Below are 22836 nucleotides of genomic sequence, written 5' to 3'. Positions count from 1 at the left end.
CCAGGCAGGCTTTCTCCCGGGTAGACATATGTTTGCAAATACAAGGAACATTATAGACATATTGGAACTTTTGCAAACAAACATAAACACTAAAGCAGTTCTAATTTTCATAGACGCGGAGAAGGCCTTTGACAACATATCCTGGAAATTTATGAAGGGGAATTTAAAAGAAATGGGAGTGGGACGGGGGTTTGAGAATGGGATTGAGGCAATATACTCAGAACAAAAGGCTAAACTGATAGTTAACAATGTGGTTACAGAAGGGTTCAAAATTGAAAAAGGTACACGACAAGGCTGCCCGATTTCCCCATTATTGTTTATCTCGGTTCTGGAAGTGCTCCTGAATATGATTAGGGGGGACCGGTTGGTGGAAGGGATCCAGGTCGGAGCGAAACAATATAAACTTAAAGCTTTTGCAGATGACCTAGTCTTGACATTACAGGAGCCGGAATCTAGTATGAAAAGAGTATTACAACTGATTCAAAACTTTGGTCGAGTGGCAGGATTTAAGTTGAATAAGCAAAAAACTAAGGTTTTGGGGAAGAACTTGACAGATACTGAGTTGGAACAGCTTCAGAAAGAGACAGAACTGAACATGGTTAAGAAAGTCAGATACTTGGGGGTAAACATAACAGCAAAAAATCTGAGTCTTTTTAAAGATAACTATGAAAAATGTTGGTCAGAAATTAAGAGAGACCTGGATAGTTGGTCAAGATTAAAACTTTCTTTGTTAGGCCGAATAGCTGCCATCAAGATGAATGTACTGCCAAAAATGTTATTTTTGTTTCAGACACTACAGATTGTAGACAAGACAGAGTGTTTTCGGAAGTGGCAGAAAGATATTTCTAAATTTGTCTGGCAGGGCAAAAAGCCCAGAATTAAATTCAAAATACTAACAGATGCGAAAGAAAGAGGGGGCTTTGCCCTGCCAGACCTAAAGTTGTATTATGAAGCTGCAGCGTTCTGCTGGCTAAAAGATTGGTTACTTCTTGAGGATACGGATGTCTTGGACTTGGAAGGTTTTAATAATGCGTTTGGATGGCATGCTTATTTATGGTATGACAAAGCTAAGATAGATAAGGCCTTTAAGAATCATATTGTCAGAAAATCAGTTTTTAATGTCTGGACAAAATATAAAGACTTATTGGAGAACAAAACTCCGAGGTGGCTGTCACCCCTGGAGGCCAAGGCTCGAAAAAGAGTCAATATGGAGGCCAATTGGCCAAAATATTGGGAGATAATAGAAAAGGATGGGGACAACTGGAAATTGCAGAGTTTAGAAAAGATGAGAGATAAAGTGAGAGACTGGTTACACTATGCTCAGATTAAAGAAGTGTTTAAAAATGACAAAAAGTTAGGATTCCAAGTGGAAAAGTCAAAGTTAGAAACTGAACTGCTAGAACCTAAGTCTAAAGTACTTTCAAAAATGTATAACTTGCTGCTGAAATGGAACACACAAGACGAAATGGTAAAATCAACAATGATAAAATGGGCTCAGGACATTGGGCACAATATTATGTTTGAAGATTGGGAAAGGTTGTGGACCTCTGGGCTGAACTTCACTGCATGTAATGCGTTGAAGGAAAATGTGATGAAAATGATGTATAGATGGTACATGACCCCTGTTAAATTAGCTAAAATATACCATTCGTCTGATAGTAAATGTTGGAAATGTAAGGAAAATGAAGGAACATTTTTTCACCTCTGGTGGACCTGCCCTAGAGTGAAGGCCTTTTGGGAGACAATATATAATGAATTAAAAAGGGTGTTTAAATACACCTTTACTAAGAAACCAGAGGCCTTTCTCTTGGGTATCGTCGACCAGAGTGTGTTAAAAAAAGACAGAACATTCTTTATGTATGCAACAACAGCAGCAAGAATATTGATTGCCAAGAACTGGAAAATTCAGAAGCTACCCACTGTGGAAGAATGGCAGATGCAGCTGATGGACTATATGCAGCTAGCCGAGATGACCGGCAGAATCCGAGACCAGGGAGAAGAAAGGATGGAAGAAGATTGGAAGAAATTCAAGATCTATTTACAAAAATATTGTAATTTGGCTGAGTGTTGAACCGGATGCCAGAGTAGAAAACAATTGTCTATCACCAAATTAGACTTAAGGATGAATTATATGCTAATTAAAACTAAGATTATGAGTAAAATGATAATTTGTTTGAAATTAACTTAATAATGATGCAAGTGTATGCGGGAGGTGTGGGGGAGTCCTATGCAACAACTGAGAGATGTTAAATGGACAATGATGAATTGTGTTTTTTCTGATGTATGTTTTATGTGAAAATTTTAATAAATATATTATAAAAAAAAAAGGAAGTGTCTTCAGACAGCGTCGGCTCCCGGCCTCTTGAGCGAGATGAGTGCGCAACCCTAGAGTCGGTCACGACTGGCCCTGACGGGCAGGGGTACCTTTACCTTTACGGTGCTACTCGAATGAATTTCTTTTTATTTTGTTTCGACTACGGCAGACCAACACGGCTACCTACCTGCAACTAGATTATTGGATGTTACCTGCTTCTATAAATTATAAATTTTAATAAATTAAAATGAGTAACTATTATTTGTTTTGAATTGATTAAACATTTACCCATGCAAACATTTGCCTCTTAGAAGAGACTCTCACTCCTACTTTCCCCATAGGAAAGGGACACACACCAAGGGAGTCTAGCAATCTACCTTGAAAGCTTTGCTGCACGAGGCAAAAACCTGTTCCTATGCATGTTGACTGAAAAGTAAGTCCCACCAAGTTCAAATAAGCCCAAGAATACTGGTTCTATTTATCCAAACAAACTTCTGTTTGCAACACAAACACTTCCGTGCAATCTTACTGTAACATGGTGGTTTGATGACACAACCATGCCAAATCTTTATTTGCAGATCAAGAAAATCTTAGGACAAGTTTTGAAAAACGTAAGTTCAGACAGGTAAGAGACAGGCATTACTGTAGTCTGCAAAGCCCTAGTATATTGGAATGAATTATTATATACAGGGTTATAGAAGGATTATTTATAAAAATCCTTCACATTTTCTCTTATAGGAAAAAACTCAGCTACCATCAGCCCACTGAGCTGATATTGCAGTCTCACCCATATGACACTTGTCTAGCATTGCTCAGATTTCAGTAGTCATTTGAAGCAGTCATACCTGTAATATATGGAACTATGACAGCAGCATGAGCTGAATTCTTGAGCTTCTGAATATGCATTCCTAGATCAATACACCAAGATGAACCCAAGGATGCATATATGGTATTTAGAAGAATTGACAACATAATGACCAATAATGTGAAAAGAATAACTGTGTTAAAGACAAAAGGCATGACTGCATTGATGTTATTAGAGAACATAGTAAGCCAGCCTAGACCTCGGAGGAGTGTTAATTTTTTCAAGGCATGCTGAAGGTGACACACATTTGTCAAGAGAAATATTTCCTACTACAAATAGGTGCGTCACAGGCAGAGGAAACCTTAGTTAAAAACTGCCAGAATGACAGTAACAGAACCAACTCAAGTCTACAACTGACTGAGCAACTTTAAAGGTCATGTAGCAAAAAGCAAGCTGAAGCAAGTTACAAACTGAAGTCCTAAAGTTAACCGAGAGATGTGTTAACAGTATAATATTTGTTTCTGGAAGGCTTCAGTGTATCATTCTTAAAGCAAATCACACAGAAGGAACTTTGTTTCCAGAGAACAGACACCAAAGCACAGGTCATTTCATGATACACACGCTATCAAGAACATTATATAATGATGAATATCTATCAGGCAACACTAACATCTGCAGCAAAACACTGCATCCTTTCTTGACCAGGCACAAGACCAAGCGCAAATCCCCGTCACCAGATAAATCCAAGTGCAGATCAATTAACCGCTCTTAAGTTTTGAACAAGTCAGACAAGGCCAAGGCAGGGGCATAACAAAAGGTTTATTTCCGACTACATGGATTTTTAACTTTCAACAGTTCCTTCCTCTGCAAAGGGAAACTTTTGACTTATCAAAGCATAACTTATAGGTAGACTCAACTTTCTTCCCTTTTAGGTTTAAATTGGTAGGGAAGGCCATTCTTTTCTACTGAGCATTAAGAGGAACAGTTGTTTCACTTCCTACTGCTTATTTTTTTAAGCCTGCAGTTTGTTAGTTCTGCTTGCTGCTGTGTCTTTATGCTGTGTTTTTGCTATAGTTTTGGTGGGTGGAAATTCTTCATCTTTATCTGTGAGGTACCCTTGTATATATTTTTGGGGTAGAAAGGCAAGATATGTTATTAAACAAATATAAATATAATAAAATAGCACCTTGAACATGCAACAGTAGAGTTGTCAAATACAGTGGTACCTCGGGTTACATATGCTTCAGGTTACATACACCTCAGGTTACAGACTCCGCTAACCCAGGTTACATCAGGTTAAGAACTTTGCTTCAGGATGAGAACAGAAATCGCTTGGTGGCGACGCAGCAGCAGCAGGAGGCCCCATTAGCTAAAGTGGTGCTTCAGGTTAAGAACAGTTTCAGGTTAAGAACGGACCTCTAGAACGAATTAAGTACGTAACCAGAGGTACCACTGTATATGCATTGTGCAGAATGGATCCATTTTCTTTGTGACATTCGGTTGCTTAGGTTTGTGTAATCTGATCTTTGAAGGTCAATGTCTGCTACATGAAAATAATGTCTAAAAGGAGAGGGACTGACTAGATCAGGGTGGCCCAGCCTTTCACACCAAGTGGGTCACAAGAGTACTTCAACATGGAACCTGCAGGCCGCACACTGCCTTACTGTGCAGGGTCAGGGAGCGAATCAAATATTTGACACCCCTGCCAGCCCTCACAATGACTTCCCAAAGCCAGCTAAGCAAGGTGCCCACTGTTATGGTCTTCAGCAATACCCTGTTTCTTAATGCCATCGTTATGTGAAGTAACCATTGAAGAAGCATCTCAAAACACAAATAGTTTTGAGATTCTGAAGGTTTAATGGTGATTCCTTTTTGTTTCAGCCACAGACTGATCTGGCTATAGTCCAGAATCAGAAGCAGACTGCTGACAAGGCAGTTCCGTTGAGAACAATTTTTAATAGCAAAAGTATGGGTTATGCATACTCAATGAAGGCACCTGAACTCACTCACATTCTCAACCTTGTGTAGTTCATTAGCCCTTTTACTTAAAAACATACAACAAAGAGGTTTCCTAAGCCTAGCAGTGGGTAGGTGGGTGAGTTCCTCAAGCAAAGCCTCTCTTTAAAAGAGTTTGAAGGCTGGCGAGCCTTGAAGAAAGGAAAGTGAAGAGCGATGAATCCCTCCTGGGATAAGAGAACACTTTTTTGGTCAACTTGGGAAAGCAAGTTGCCTGGTTCCAACAACCTCCAGTGAAGCATGTACAAACAATGTAAACAACAACAAACATGTTCAATTACGGGGGAGGAACATGGAATAGATTTTGTCTCTTGTATATAAGCTGATGCACAAAGATTTAGGTACCCTGCTTCTCCAAGATGAAAAACCCTATTATGATCAGTATTAATTCTGTGCCTCATCCCACCGGGGGCTATAATCAACCAAGTCATACTGGACAAATTCAGTGGGTGATATCCAAATAAACAGATCCACTAGCCCAAATATTTCCACTTGCACAACAAAACTTTTCCCTCTCTTCTCCCCACGTGCCACATCTACATCTGTTCTGGGGGTTCCTGCAACCCTATGGAATAGATTTGGGGAGGCCACAGTGGTGCACAGGAAGAGGACAGGGAGAAGTTCTCCCTCTAAAAGGACTTAAGGTAGCAATGTCTATTTATTTCAATGCAGTAGCTGGCTGAAACACTCAGAAATAAGCTCATTGTACTCCCCCTGCCCCACTGAGGTTTTGAAACAGATTCTGTAGGAATGAGGAGATAATTTTTTATTCAAAGGGTGGAAACTTATTCTCTGCAAAACAAGATTATTTCCAGGTTTAACTTTCACCCCCCCCCCAAACGTGGTAGTCCCTTTAATGGCACTACACTAAGTAAAACACACGCATCCTATATTTCACATTGCTTCCACAGCAAAAGGTTAACAGCTGGAAGGGAATAGGAACCTTCTGTTGCAAATTAATTCCTTCAGCATGCAACTGTGATTCCACCCCCTACCCCCAAGTTGCTCCTTGTTTGCTTTTACTTTACCTTTTCTCTCAAGAGTCCATAAATATTTGTGTCGAAGTTATTAAGCCATTAAATAAACAATCCAGTCATCATAAAATAAGTTTGACAGCATGGGTGGCATTTGGAAGAGATGTGCTAGATTGAGCTTCAGAGTATTTCATTTCTTCGGCATATGAACAGGTGCTACCCCGAGAACCATTCAAACAGCTGTTAGACAGGCTTTTTTATTATTCAAGACAAAAAGAAACATGCAGTTCTCCAACCATATTCTTAACTACTGGTTTAATTATATCTTTCAATAATAAATTTGAAAAGAGAAAAATGGCAAGTTTTTGATCACATTTGGATGAATGTATCTTGACTTAATAACCCGAGATACAAATGAGACTTGCACCTACACATGTAGCCAGTGACTTCCCCTCTCCCTTCACAGTATGAATTCAATGCGGAAGTCACCGGTTAACCACAGTTTTCTATTCCATCCAAACTGAAGAACTGTTTAACTGGGAAAACAAGGCTCATTCATTCCATGGCTAATTAAGCTGAGATACAATTGCCCAAACAAGTTATCTGAGTATTCTTTCAAAACAGAAGTATCCTAAACAATGAAGACTTGAAAAAGTAAAATCCTAAGAATTGTTTTTGAGAAATGTTAATTTTTTTACCTGCCTTGAGTCAATGTTGTCAACCCTTTTAAAAATGCCACACAACATCCAAAGGCTGGAAGAGACTTTGAATTACCGGTAGCACCTGACACCTGCTCTCTGCCTAGCTGTTTGGCAGGTAGGACCAGAAGCAACTGATATCCTTACGGACTGCTTTTCTGGCCTGAGAATACTCCTTTATGGTAGTTCTGCTGCTTTCTGAAGAATACATTCCAGAAGTGGCAGCGTACAACTATAGTTCCCCATAGGAGTTACTCTGGGCTTCAGTTGTGTCTCCCATGCTTTTATCATCAAAATAAAACCACCAGGAAAGGTCATCAAGGGGTAATATATCATCACTATATATTAATAATACCCAGCTGTCTTGCTTTTCCATTAAAAACTACATTTTTTGACTGCACGGAAGTTAGCAGCTATGGTAAGGAGCTTTGCAATGGGGGGAAATGACATGAAAGGTTACATGCTACTCTCCCCCTGTGGACCTGATCCAGACTGTGGTAATAGACAGCTCCTTTTTGATCAAATCACACTTTTCAATCAAGGAACTCCCATGCCACATTCGGGTTGACTTTCAAACCAAAAAGGTATCACACATGAAGTCCTCCAACCTAAGGTTATGAACTTGCAACTCTGAAATGATAATTCTCAGCAAAGAATTAATTCGTACAAATGGTGTTATTCTGTATTAGGCTATAAGGTTTAACAGGAGGAGCATTCCATTTGCTAGAAACAAATCACAGTATGAAAGAACTGAACCAGTTGAAATGTTGAACTTGGATGAGGGAAGCCAAGGTTCAGACCACCACTTGGCCATGAAGCTCACTGCATGGCCTTGGGCAAGTCAGAACGAGGTTACTGTGTGACCCTGGGCAAGTCACCATTCTTTAGCACAGGGTGGCTAATCTCCCCAGGCAATTTCTTCTGTCTCTCCGCAAGAACACACCAATTTTGGCGGCAACAGCAAAAAGAAAAAGTCACCCAGCTTTAAATACAAGCCCGCTCTTAACTATTTATTTAGGTTGTATTTTGTAACTAATATTGTATTTTTATACTACTGATATTCACACTCTGACTTTATGGTGAACGCTGGATAACGAATCCAACCATCATCATCCTACCTAGACTCCTTGGAGGACAGACAGGATATAAATGTGGCAAACAAAATAACGAAGACAGTTTCTACTTCTACCTAAGTGGCAAACATTAAAATGGAAGGTTCTTATCTTAAAAGCCATTTCTTTCTAGGAATTGTAACACTGCTACTGGTATTATTATGCAACTATGAAGGTCATCAAACAATAATAGACATGGTTGCATAACTACTGTTCCTTAACTTTACCATCCACTTCAGGGCAGCGAAGTGGAGGTTGGAAAGATATGAGGCCAACTCTCCATTGCAAAAACAACAACAGGAAGTCCTTTGCATCCCACAACTGCTAGAAGCAAACACTGCACTTGCACACTTCCCCTTGATTCTATGGAGGAATAATCCCAACGGCAGAGAGCAGCACATGCACTAGTCTACTAGGGCAAAGGCTGTACCCAATTCTCTAGCCACCTTCCATCTCCTGCAATCACTCTCAGGCTACCTAGGCACTGAAGTGATCAGCTGGGGGAGGGATTCAGCTTCATCTCAGACTCTTCCCACCCCCTGCCCAATTCTGCCTCCCCCAACTTCTGTAATCTCCTTTCACTGAAATGACTGTGTAAAGGAGGCTTGGGCCTGGAACATGCCTTCCCCATTCAACTTGACAGTCCTTTGCCCTTGCAATTCTTTTCCCCCAAAGGAAAAAAGATTTACGGATTCCCACATTAGTTTTAGACCAGCCATGTACAACACTTCGATCGCAAGCCCGCAGTAGACCACCGGGTTGTTTGGGTTGTTTCTGTTCGATCATTGGGCCTTTCTCTGCAACCTCAGATGCAGCAGCAGCCGCTGCCGCTATCAGTCTCCACAGCAATACAACCCTGAGCAGCTTGAGGGCGAGGGGAGATGGAGGGAGGCATGAGGGTTCCCAAAGGCAAAGGGGGTGGCTGAGCTGGGGAGAGGTCTGCATGATGCTGCTGGAAGAAGGGAGGTGGGCTTAGCTTGGCTTTCCCGATGGGGATCAGGAACAGCTGCACGGACCCCTTTGAGGGGGGGGAGGCAGGCACTATTGGGATCCACATCAGCTGTGAGGCTCCCTTTGAGGGGGGGAAGAGAGAGAGAGAGAGACTCGGAAGGGAAAGAGTTAACAGAGAGAGAGAGAGAGAGAGAGGGAGAGAAGCTGGCTCCTCAGATCTGTGCAAACTAATATACAAATATAGTTTGACTTTTCTCACTTGTTTAGTTACTTCTCCATCCAGTAACTGTTTGGATCTATGATAATGATATCCAAACATAACTACTGTATCTGTGAAATAAAGATTGATTGATTGATTGATTGATTGATTGATTGATTGATTTTAAATGACTTTGGACGGTGGTAGATCACTGCCAGTTTTTGATACTTGGTTGGCAGATCGCAGGCAACTCGAGGTTGGACGTGCCTGGTTTTAGACTATGTACCAAACTGGATAAAGGCTCTGATGAAACTACTGCTGAGATTTTCAAAAGCAGCTGCAGAGTTCTCTGCTAAAATACAAAATCTTCTTGCCAGCAATAGGGTTTCTCTAAAAGAAACTGGGGTTGCTTCCCCCGTAAACCTGTCAATGGATTACTGTCGAGCATTAAAGGCGCTGCACATGTTTGCTCGTTCTACTAAATAGGAGATGAGGATTGAGAAGAGGCAGACTACACATAATTTAATGCTACAGCCTTTGCTCTATCATTCAACCTCCAAACGACTAGAGAACGGCTAGGATTTGATGAAACCCCAGGTGATAATGCAGCTCATTAAAATGAAAGCCTACCATTAATCTTCTCAAGTCCTTTTCATCCCAACTTATCAAAATTGTTCCCAGCGCACAAGGCTACCTCTTTCTTCTTCTTGGGTGCCCCATAGAGCACTTGGCCCTTTGCCTTGCTTTTCTTCAATGCTTTTGACAGTCAAAGGAAAGTAACACAAATAATGAAATAGGGAATACAAAAAAAATAAAAAAAAGGAAATGACAGGGCACCTCACTAAGTATTATAAAGAAGTTCGTTATTTAGACTTGCTCTCTACTTTTGTTACTCTTCACTGAATGTTCTGCACAGGCATCGCTCAGTCTCATGCAAGGCCCAATACTGTGGCTGTCAATTTGTCTCAAGACCCCAGTGACTAAGCAAGCTGAGCCAAGAGATCTGGTCTCCCGGGGCAACTACAACACCCTACTTAACAGCACAAGAACCATGGGTTGCAACAGGGACTGGCTGGCAATTTCCTCTGGTGAAAGATCTGCCATCAGGGCTAAGCTCGGCCTGCACTTTCCCAACTTCACACACCCACAAGAAGTGCCATGCCCAGCTGATGTGAGATAGGGCTGGCACTCTCATCAGGGCAAACTGCCTGCCAGCCCTGTCCCACCTCAGCTGGGCATGGCAGTTATTGTGGGTGTGCAAAGTTAGGAAAGTGCAGGCCATGCGTGGCCCTGACAGCAGATCATTCATGTGCTTTGCAGTTCTGACACACTTTTGCTACTCATTGCATCTGCATCTTCAACCCTCAGGTGGGTAACTGAATGCTCAATGTCGCAGAGCAAACCTGGCTAGCCAGTCCCCTTCTTAGCTCTGCATTTACTGACTTATACTATTGTCAGCTGATGAAAGGTGAGATCCAAAACCCCAAGGGTTTTGCTTTACAGCTCTAACTTCTATCTATCATAAAATGAGCCCCAAAAGCTATTTTTGTTTTGTTTTCTGACTTTTTAAATTGGCTGTTTTTATTTTGAAGGAAAAGCAGCTGTGTGGGGCTGAAATTGAGGTCACAATTTTGATACAAATTGCAGTCTCTTATGAGTTTCTCATTAAACACCCCCCCCCTTTGGTTGTATATGACTAAAGGTGCTGTTAGCAGCTGGGAAGGGGAATGAGGACCAAACTGGGACTCCACATGGCTTCTTTTCCTTCAAAATTTGCTAAACTGTTGTTTTGATTGCTGTAACCCCCCCCCCCCATGATCTTCTGATGAAAGGCAGGTAATGAATCTACTACTGCTATTTATTGTGATATTAAAAGTGAAATTAGTTAACACTTCATTGAAAAGTGCTACTGAGTTCATAACAGTTTTGTGGGGTTTTTTTGTTGTTATTATATATATTCTCAATTAACAGAGCCTAAAATTAGAACACAGCATGGGGGTAGACTGTACTTGTAAAGGTTAGGACTATTAACTAATAGTAATGGCTAGTTCAAAACCAGCAAACTTCAAGCTGATTTCTAATGCTGGTTTTAATTAACCATGGTTAAGGTGAGCCACAATACTGGGCATGAACAATATGACACGCTGTGATTAACTAAAAGCATAAGTGAATATTTCTAATTGGAGCTCTCAAATGAAACCAATTTCAGTCAAAAGCAGAGCAACTTGCATTTGGAGTGATACTTAAAAAGCACCTAATGTAAGTGGTGACTGCAAAAAGCCACTGCAAGTTTGCTTTAAGGCTCCCCACTGTTCCTTTGCAGCTGCAGGCTTACCTGTCCCATACCCAACATGTATGAGGTCAGGTGGCTTGCCCAAAACAGCATCACTGGGCAAACTGAGAAGCCTCTTGTGCTTGCTGACCATAAGGTTGGGAGTTTGAATCCATGCAAGGAGGTGAGCTCCTGTTGCTTTGTCCTAGGTCCTGCCAACCTATCAGCTCGAAAGCATACCAGTGCAAGTAGATAAATAGGTGCTGCTGCAGCAGGAAGGTAAACAGAGTATCCATGCACTCTGGCTTCTGTCACTGTGTCCCATTGTGTCAGAAGCGGTTTAGTCACGCTGGCCATATGACCCGGAAAGCTGTCTGTGGACAAACGCTGGCTCCCTCAGCCTGAAAGCAGAGATGAGCATTGTACCCCATGGTTGAATTTGGCTGGACTTAACCATCTAGGGGTCCCTTACCTTTACCCTACTACTGGGATAGTGGAATGTGCAATCAGATAAATATAAGGCCTTGCAAGGGAAGAAACACACAAATTTTACATACCCTTCAGACAGGTATGAAGGCTCTCCATGTGTGGAGAAGGGGAAGGTCTGCAGTTCACTCCTAGTTCCTTAAACCCTTAACAAAAGCTGCGTCAGCACTGATTCTTTTTTCTAGCACAGGGAGAAGGGAGCCAGCAGTCATGGCAGTTCAGGAGTCCAAATTCCAGAATAATTTTTTTGCCAGTTTAACTGGAGGACAAATTTTAATCCAGGCTTCCTCAACCTCAGACCTCCAGATGTTTAAAGACTACAATTCCCATCCTCCCTGACCACTGGTCCTGCTGGCTAGGGATCATGGGAGTTGTAGGCCAAAAACATCTGGAGGGCCGAGGCTGAGGAAGCCTGTTTTAATCTATTGCTAAGAGTTTGCTAATTGCCATAATTCATCAATTAAGAGGCTTGCAAGCTGGTACTTTCAGCGTAATCCTAACAATATCGATGATAGCCAATTTATGACCTAATCTCCTGAAAGGGTAATATACACTTGCATTTGAGGGAATAACACAGAGGTGGGGGCCCTGTGCGCCTCCAGAAGGTATGGGGCTACAATTACCACACCTGGCCATTGAGCATGCTGGTTGGGGTTGATGGGAGTACATCACCATGTGAAGGGTCACAGGTTCCCCACACCTGCAATGATTTTTCAATGTGTATAACGCTCCTTTCCTTCCAACACTGCAATTTTTTCTTTTTCACAAAAGCCATTTCACACAAATAGCTCCCCATGTGAAAATAAAGTGGCAGAGGATGTGAGTTTATCATGCCAAGAATAAGCATACTGAAGAGCCATAAGAAGCCCATTCCATATTTACGAGGAAAGAAAGACCAAAAATAACACTGTGTGTTTTCAGGAGCAGGAGTTCGTTCTGCAAGTCCCTGAATTAAATGATAAAACTCTATATACACCATTGCTGAGAGCAACTACTCAGAACTAGTAATCAGCAAACGCATCTCACCTAAATTCACAATTGGATCAACTTAACTTCAAAAGCTCCCTGCAAGTAATCAGTTTACATAGATATATGGCAAAAGAGATGTCATTCATCCAGCAGCCCTCTGGATGGAGAGTAAGAAGAGGTGATCCCACTCACTTCTGAATCTGGCCCTACCCATAATAGGATGCAGCCCCCAACAACTTATCCCAAATAGAACGTAGCGCCCTTGACAGGAGAAAAAAGAAAAGGGAAAAATATTCCCCATTGCTGTCTTACTGTCAGATTTTATTTTTATTTTTCATTTAGAACTTAGGCAAATTCTAAACCAAGAAATTGGGAACCACAGCTTCATCGCTACTCGGAACAGTTTAAACTGAAACCAAATATGTACACATTAGTTACATATTTAGATACGCTACTAGACAGCTGGGAGAAAGCACAGAGCTAAAAGCAATGAAGATTCAGCGCCTAGAAATGCAATAAATTATCATGGCTTCTAAACAGTGTGATATTTGAAGCCAGAGAATATCATCTACTTACCATTCACTCTGGGATCACACCCTGCTTAATTATAGAAGACCACCATTTTCAACTCTGGAGTGCAAGCTAGGCTTTAGAGATTGAATTGTAAATTCAAACAGCATACGTACCTCTGTTGCATTATAGCACATAATATGTAGAAGTATGACCAGATCACATATTAGGCAGATGTTCAGCAAAACATACCTCTGTTGCCTACCACATCCTTAGGTTTGCATCATTGCACCTTTTAAAAGTGTGAACCCCCCTATAACACAACAACTATCAAAAAACAGTGTCAAGATAGGGAGAGAGGGAGAAACATCCTGTAGTTTGGGCAGGCTCCCCGGCTGAATACAAAAAAGCAGCCCAGAAGCAAAATATGTAGGGTTTGAATATACATTAACTATACCCATGTCAATAACAAGACACACATTCCTTTTGACCATATTAGACTATCTCCTACATGGGTTTCACATACAGTGGTACCTCTGGATATGAATTTAATTCATTCTGGGGGTCCGTTCTTACCCCAAAACATTCACATCCAGAAGCGCCTGTTCTGCGCATGCGCGAACGGTGGTAGTCCGCCTCTGCGCAGGCGGCGGAAACCTTTCTGTTACTTCCAGGTTTGTCACGTGCGTAGCCCAAAACATTCGTATCCAGAGGTGTTCGTAACTAGAGGTACCACTGTACACCAAAGCCATTTGTTTAAAGTGGTTTAGGAAGGATATATTTTCCTAAAGAAAAGCAGTTGGGTCATGCTTTTAAAAAGCAGTGGGAAATCATCTCACTCAATTTTTAGTAACTTAAGTGGTAAGCTATACTGCTATTATTTTTCACTATTAATACGCATTATAGAACTTCAATCCCTGCATGAATCTATTACAGCTGATCAGTAGTACAGAAGTACAAGGACACTGTCATGCATCTTATGACTGAAGAATAATGGACCTTGTTACCTGGTGCCAAATTAGGACCAAGAATCTCTGTTTTTAAGGCGATACAAGATATGAAGAGAACTTTGCTAGTTCAGCAGCAACAGTCAGTGTCAGTGATCTACAGCAACCTTGGCTATGAAGATACACATTCTTCCAGGTTTAAAAATGTAGGGCATATGTAGCTATAAACTTTTGATATGTGCCAACCTCCTGCTTTTATAGTTAGTTTGTGGGTCCAATAACTGTAACACTTTGTTGTCATTATTCTGTGACTAACTTGGCTTTCACAGACTTCTGGCATGGAAGCTAAAAAACATTGTGTAAGTCTCTTATTTGTCACTGATACAAATCCAAATTTCAGTTAAGCTCCTCATCAGTAAAGAAAAGGTAATGAACCCATCAACTGTGCCAGCTAATTCTCTAGCTGTACTGCTTAGACCTACATTTAGCAACATTCTTTAAAAGGCTCTAGCTTGTCAACCACACAAGCAGCTGGCACTGATGGACAATGCACTTGCCATATCAAAGAAGCCTGTGGAAGTGCAAACTATTATTTTTGCCCATTGTTTCTAGTTAGGATAAGCCAGCCTGCAGCCTACATAACCAAAAGTACTTCCAACATAACCAAGCTTACTATGAACAGCCAACAGAATTCTGTTCTTTATATGCAAATATTTACTGCACCATAAAGAAGAAGAAGAAGAAGAAGAAGAAGAAGAAGAAGAAGAAGAAGAAGAGGAGGAGGAGGAGGAGGAGGAGTTTGGATTTGTTATCCCGCTTTATCACTACCCGAAGGAGTCTCAAAGCGGCTAACATTCTCCTTTCCCTTCTTCCCCCACAACAAACACTCTGCGAGGTGAGTGGGGCTGAGAGACTTCAGAGAAGTGTGACTGGCCCAAGGTAACCAGCAGCTGCATGTGGAGGAGCGGAGACGCGAACCCGGTTCCCCAGATTGCAAGACTACCGCTCTTAACCACTACACCACACTACAACTTCCTGTCCTGCTGCAGTGAGTGTCAAGTATCTATCTGAAGACTGCCAGTATGACCGACAGGATATTTGAGTTTGGCTCTCATGATCCGACTGTATAAATCTCAACTACATTTGCATGATTCTCATGGGGAAGCAGTATGTATTAATTGCCTCCACCAGGTAATGGAATGATAGACTGCACTGTGGAAAGTAGGCATGATCTCCTGTATCCTGTGGAGGAAAGACTATGAGTGGAATTCAACATTGTGCTAACATGATCATTCCATCAGCACATGAATTTTGCTTGCTAAATGAAATGATATCCCCTCTCCTCCCCTGACACATTCTGGGAGTTTTCCTGACCCTCCAGAGCAGATCTGGGGAATGCATAGGGGGAAACATCAGGGGAAGGAGAGGAAGGAAAATCCTGTCACACTACCAAGAGTCCTTGCACTGACTTCAGTTAGTGCACTGGTTTAGTTGAATCCAGCCCAATGCTTTTAGATGCGGGCAATGGTGCCGTACCCTCCTTGCAGGAACCACAACTGGCTAATGGGTTTACCCAATCATTTTGCCGTAGAGGCGGCAAATGCATCTTGATATCTGATAATAAGGTAGGACATAGGCAAACAGATTTGTTTAAATGGCAGATTTGTTTAAATGGCAGAAGTTGGATTATCTATGAATATTTCTGACAAGAATACAAGCTGTTTTAATATATCATCTTGAAGAAAAGCTGCTATTAAGATAACATGCTAAACGTTAAACACAGTTCTAATTTCTCACAGCAGGTTATTTATTGTATTTTTTTACAATTATTTTGTCATTCAGCTGTCACCCAGAGAGAACATCAAAAGAAAGCCAGATGTTTTACTAATGGAAGTGAAGAAAACATTTAGCAATTAAAGCTATAAAAAGTATCGTTTAACTACTTCACTATGAACATAGCACTAAACAGCTGGTTAAGCCCAGAAAAATCAGTTGCCAATTTGTGAAAACCATACTTTAAAAACTGTATCTCAGTGGGATTTTTCATAACAAAGTGAATTACCCAGTGCCTAAATTTTAGTTAGAGGTCATGAAGAATTTTCAGCACAACCAGAACAGTGTTTCAGTAATTAAGCAATCAATGATAACAGCATGCTAAAGAACATCTATTGTCAATATTCCTCTGAGATTATGAGTACTGATTGATGGTCCTTCTTCAAAAGCCACACAATATATAGTCACCTCCTTTTCTGGCAGTGCAAATCTTGACACAACTCTGCCATTTGCATGATTCTCAAGCTTTTTACCATATGTGGCAAGACTGTTTAACCCTAATCTGATGAACTCCCTAAAGCAAGTTATGTAACTAGGGCACAGACTGCAGCAGTGGTTTCATGAACAGTCATGCAGATGGAAGCTGCCATTATGTGGTTAAGCACTTTCAGCTAAATCAAACTGACCTGGTTTACCAGTAGTAGTATGGTTTTCATCTTCCACAAAAGCACTGTGGCAGACAGACAGCAGGAATGAAATGTAAACTTGCTTATTTTATGCAATCTGCAAGATAGGCTGGAAGAGGAGGAAAGGACAGAGAATGAAGAAAGAGCTGTGAGTGGAGCTCCCATTCCTTTGAACCTCCTGGTAAACTCAACAAACCAGTTGTATCTGAAACTGGGTGTGGAGAGGGCAGCTGAATGGCACACAGCTGTCGGTAGCCTGAGGAAACACTTATCCACCTTGAGCCTGCCTGTAAAAAGCAAATCTAGAGTGAGAGACTAGGGTGAAGACCACTGTTTCCAGGAACTCTTCTCATTGTGAGACCTTTGTGGGTGAGCTGAGAATTTGTTGGACCAGTGAGTAAGAACCCAGAGACTGAGAAGGAGGGTGAGTCAGAAGGAAAATAAATAAATGATATAGAAATTAAATAATCAATCTCAATAGAAAGGACAGATCTTGTAGGATAACCAGTCTCATATAACAACATGCTTAAGTTTAATTAATGCATGATGGGGTTAATGCCGCAAAGTAAGCTGTCCTGCCAGGCTTAACCTAGGTCACTTCCTATTACCAGGTGCAGTAGTAAGATGTAGTTAGGACACCAGACAAAAACAAAACATGACAGAGCTAGTTTTGATCTGCATATTCAGTGTAAACAAAAATGTATTACTAAAAAATCACTTATGAATGACTTTCAAGTTGCTAGCACACCTTTTAAAGCAGCTTCAGCTAAAATTTATTTTTAACAATTCAAGTTACAATTTATTTTTAACAATTCAAGTTAAAAAAAAGGATGAAGGGAATCCTTCAACAGCTTCTGCAGAAGACTGGAAAACTGCTAGGACTGCTTCATTCAATAAGCCACTTTTCACCTGCCTGGCAAACATCCATATGTATGAGAGTGACTTAAGTCACCAGCATGCAGCAGTAATGGCAAGTTATTCATCTTCAGTTAATTAAGTAATATTTTACACACATACACAAAAAGCTACTCTAATTTGCAACTTGTCAATTTCACTATTTTTAGCATCACATTTAGTGAGAGCTGTCTATTCAGTAGGGGGGGGGACTTGACTTCCATTTTGTGGGAAGCTCAGTTGGAATTCAGGAGTGCATTGTGGTATGTATTATTCCATGTCCTTCAAAAGAAGAATATATCTAGTATACCATCAATATGCTAAAGTATTTATTTTCAATATATTTATGACCAGCCTTTCATCAAAGAAGCTCAAGAGAGCATAACTCATTCTTTCCCCCTCCATTTTATCCTAATAGCCCTGGGTTCTAATCTCACCTCTATCTCATGAACTCATCAGGTGCTTTTAGGCAAGCCACTCTCCCTCAACCTTAGGCTCACACCTGGGTGAAATAGTACCAATTTTCATTACAGAGTTGTAGTGTAAGGGCATATGTTAAGCACACTCAACACTGAAAGCACTATACAAAAAAGTACTATCATTAAACTGCTAGAGAGCCAATCTAGAAGAGTTTTCTCAAAGCTCTGCTAAACTTGTCTCCAGAACTCTGCAAGTCCTGTGTTCCACTGGGACCACACAACATTTGGAACAAGGCACTGACAGATTAATGGACATTGAAAGCCATTTGAAACCTGTTTTTTAACTTAAGATTCAAAAGACAAGAATTATAGAAGTAAGAGTTGGAAATCTCTTGCCCAAAGTAGGAAAATATCTTAACCTTCAATACAGTAATGTTGTGGAATGACTACTCTGTCTGCCTACAACAGATCCCTTGAGCAAAAGTTAAGACACAATTTTTCCTACAGCCACAAAATATTTCATACTGGACAAGATTTCACAGCTATGGAAATGAGTTTGGTAGAGGCACCAACGGATGTTGATAATCAAGGTATAATGTTTACTTATTTATAGGATACCAGTACCTAATGACCATACAAATCTTTTTTATTTTGTATAAAATGTAAGGTAGTAGTATAAACAAGTGAAATTTATCACCCAATGTATTTTCATCAACATAAGCTGATATTAATATATATTCAATATACACAATCAAAGTCTGCATCACAGGGTTGAAATTAAAACAGAAAAGCAACAGAAGCACATTGCCCTCATTGGAAAAATGTTATATGCCTGGACATCTCAGTAAGAATTCAGTTAGTTCCGCATAATACTCAAGGGTGGGGAGGAACTCTCTTCAATTTGCAAGTCTATGTGACACTCCTTCATCAAGATTAGCTTGGTGAATAAGTGAGTCAGTGTAAGATAAAGGTTAGTGTGCGACTACTAGGAACCAGAAAGCCAGTGGTTTGCTAGATGTGTGACCTAAGGACGATTCCTACCCCATAGCCTAACCTACCATACTAGGTTGTTGTGAAGATAATAAAAGATGGTGGGAGGCCCATGCACATCTCCATTAGCTGTGCATAGAAATATAATAAATATACTGTACTGCCATTTCAATGTTGTAGTACGAACTAAAGCCCTATATAGACTTATCCCCCACTTCTTTCTCTCCCCTATAGCTTGTACCACCTCTACTAGTCCTACTGTTTACCAATGGGCCAGTTTCCATAGAATACGTATGATATTATACATACATAAGAAAGCAGTGACCAGAACTGAGACAACACCAAGGATAAGTGACAGAACAGAGGCGCACGCACAAAAACTTGCTGAACTTAGTAACTGAATGAACTATCACTTGAGTACCATGTAAACTAAATAATCAAGATTTCAATATAGCCAATCTGATATGTTAAAGTTGTAATTATTTGCTTTGTAAGTAATTAAAGTGAATTTCCCAATTTCCCCAGCAGTAGGATTTCTATTCATAAAGCACGCACACCACTTCAAGTTTTATTTCAAAGTCTGACATCCCCTGTTAATGAGCCTTTTACAACAATTTCAAAAGCTATTACGTTTACACACCTCTTCCTCTGCTTACAATTACTAGGCCATTCTAAAGGTTGGAATTAAATGTTATGCTTCACTGAGAGAAAATAGAATCCTAAATCACCAATCCGTGTATAATTGTTCATTTCCCCCACTTGTGGTCACAGACCTTCAGCTCAACTGGGTCATTACTTCAGACTTTCTCCACTTTAGATCCATGTTAAGTTTGTAGCTCATTTCTGTAATTCTAACCTTTTACATTTTACATTTCTTTGCTCCTAAAATGACAGGTTTTATTCTCAACTTTGAGCACACTATTCATAACACCCAATACGACAACTATGCTAATGGAAGCTTTCATGGACATAGGGCAACAATTCATTTGTTTACTCCTTTGGACCAGTACTTTGAAGCACTAATGTGGTCACTGGTACTGAAAGAGTGTCAATATTACAATCAATGCCAATTTTTGGCACACATGACCAACTGGCTTGGTTGGAGAATCAAGTTAAAATAGTACTAGCAAGAATTTCTTGTGCTTCTATAATCAGCTTATTACTTCCTGAATTCATATTGTGACAATTTACTACATAATATTTCTGGCTACATACTATACTGTGTTTCCAATACTTAATCCTCGTACTTTTATTTGCCAAAGCAAGAAAAGAAAACTTTCAAATCATCTTGAAGTCAGTTTTTGGTATCCCTTTTTATATACCAGAAACTCGCAATATATGAAAGGAATCCCTGGATTTCAAAATCTTGCATTTTTTATTTATTTAAAGCAAGTGAATTCCATTATAAAGACAGACTGTCAAACCACTGAACTGAACTCCAATGTAAAAATTTTCCAAGACTGAAGAAAAACCTCTAATTTTAGGGCAGGGGTGGCTACTTGTAGCTCTCTAAATGTCACTGAACTACAAGACCCAACAGCCCCAGGCGGTATGATAAATGGTTTAGCAACACTGAGACTCTGGACATGAGTTAGTAGCACTGCTCTATGCCTTCGATTCACATATTGCCTGAAATATTGCCTGCTCAATGAACTATCATGGTAGGCCACCTGAAAGATTTAAACAGCTTAGTAAAGCAACTGTTTCAGCACTGCACATATTCAGCACTACCCAAATATTTACAGAATTATTTCAAGAGGACAAAGCCAAAGAACATGTACTGGAAAAGAGGCCTGCTCTTTACATTCCAGAAATCTGAAGATCAACCCACTGGACCCAATTATAGCTAAAGAACACAGCACTAAACGAATACAGTGGAAAGCAGTCAATTGTCTGAAAAAATTAACATTCGCTTCTAGCTTCAGCAGTATTTATACCCTCAATACTGGGCCGGGGGTGGAGGTGAGATACACTACTTCACCATAGACAAGAGGGGCAATGAAAGTATTTCCAAGGTCGGAGCCTATGCAGAAGAGAGACTCGTCACGCCATAAATAAGCAATTCATCCAGAGAAGTGACAATCCGGAGAAATTCTTACCAGCTTCTCCCCTTTCCCCTAACAACGCTCCCTCCCACGCCAATTCCCCCACAAACTGCGACGTGGCTCGCTTCTGTTGGCTGCGAAGCGACTCGTGCAATGACGAGTTGGAAACCAGGCTGAAGTCCACAAAGAAACCATCTGCTTAATTTCTTTTATTTTCTTTTTCTATTATTTTTTTTTGAACAGGGAAAAATGGGGAGAGTCAGGCGCGCTTCTGTATTCCTTTCCGAAGAGAGCCAGCAAAGGGGAGGGAGGAGGCAGGCGATCCCTCGCGCTTGGAGGGCGAACTCCTTCCACAGAGCGAGAGAGAGAAGGGGAGGCAGAAGCAGCAGCGGCGGCAGCCTAACCTCGTGTCGATTCCTGGACGGGGTGGAGACGGAAAGCGGAAGAGGGAGACGCTGGAGGGGAAACCCCCCACCCCACCCCCACAGCCTCGCTTCCCTCTCCCTCCCCACGTCGCAGGCGGCTTTCCCTCCCTGCCAAGACAAGGAAGCAGCGCCCTCTCCCTCACCGACCGAAGGGAAAGCCCCCTCGACCCCCGAAATAAGAGACGGGGGAAGCGGGCAGCTGGGGAGGAGGGGGGGCGCCATATTTTACGGCGCTGCTTTCTGCCGCCCAAACCCCATTTCGAAGGGACTCCTCGCCCTGAGGGGAAAGGGAGGGGGGCAGGAGAAAGAAGCTCGCCGCCTCCTTCGCCCATCGGGGAGGCGAGAAGAGACGCGGGGGAAGCCGAGGGGGGAGTTCGTTCCCGCTCGCCTTCGGAGCAGGAGACGTGAGGAGGAGGAGGAAGAAGCCGGTCCTCGAAGCGAGGCGCGTGGGGCGGGGAAGAGGAGGCGCCGGGCGGTTCTGCGGGCGGCGGGACGGGCAGGGTGGCGGCCTGAGGTGAGCCGCGGGGAGAGAGGAAAGGCGGTCACGGAGAGGCGGCGGCGGGACTGCCAATGTTCCGCCAGCGGAGGAAGCCGGCCAGGGAGCCGCGGCGTCGCCCGGCCGGTGTGGGCGCCTGCCTGCCTGCCTGGCGCTCTCCTTGCTCACCTTCCTGCCGCCTCCGGCGAGCGCGGCGCTGCCGCCCGAGTACATGTAGTAGGCGATGCCCAGCACCCAGAGGAAAGCGAAGCAGAGCATCAGCCGAGACCGGCGCCGCATTCTCCCGCCCGCCCAGTGCTGCAGCAGCGGCACCAGCCGCCGCCAGGCCAGCAGGAAACGGGCAGCAGGCGCCGCCGCCGCTACCTCCGCTGCCGCTGCCGCCGCCGCGCAGGGTCAGGGGGCAGAGGGCGACGGCCCACCCCCTGGCCAATCGCGAGCCGGCCTGCCCCGCGAGGGGCGGGGCCAGGCGCGTCGCCATGGTTGCAGCACGCTAAGCCTCCTGGGGTCCCTCCCATCGAGGCACGGCGGGGGGGGGGGCTCGCGCGGCCTAAGCGCGTAGTGGGAGGGTGGGGGAGGGGTCCTCCTCCGGCGAGACGGACCGGAGATCTGAGGAGGAGGCGGAGGAGCAGCCGCGGGTCTCTCCTGCTGCTGCTTCTTTTATGCCCAGCTCCTCCTGCAAACGGGGAGCTCAGCACAGGCAAGAGGAGGAGCCGGCTGGGAAGGGAAGTGGTCTCGGGAGACCCCCGGCGACGCTGTGCGGGTCACCTCGGAGGGCAAATCGGAGCAAAATCGCGAGCTGCCTTCCAGAGCAGCGACGGGAAATGGCGCGCAGGGCAGCCCAATGCATGGTTTAAG

General features: G+C 42.5%; 1 protein-coding gene across 1 annotated transcript in view; it reads right to left on the bottom strand.

The window, feature by feature from the left end:
* GALNT2 (polypeptide N-acetylgalactosaminyltransferase 2) overlaps positions 1-22359 on the bottom strand; it is a 75049-nt gene extending 52690 nt beyond the window's left edge. The window contains exon 1 of the mRNA XM_028724000.2: positions 22150-22359. Coding sequence (XP_028579833.2) covers positions 22150-22260 — 111 coding nt within the window. The 5' untranslated portion in view covers positions 22261-22359. The remainder of the gene's footprint in view (positions 1-22149) is intronic.
* Positions 22360-22836: the final 477 nt, after the last annotated feature.

Source organism: Podarcis muralis, chromosome 3 (assembly GCF_964188315.1).
Source record: "Podarcis muralis chromosome 3, rPodMur119.hap1.1, whole genome shotgun sequence".
Taxonomy (NCBI): Eukaryota; Metazoa; Chordata; class Lepidosauria; order Squamata; family Lacertidae; genus Podarcis; species Podarcis muralis.
The sequence above is the reverse complement of the archived record's forward strand: the minus strand, read 5'-3'. Positions and strand labels throughout refer to the sequence as shown.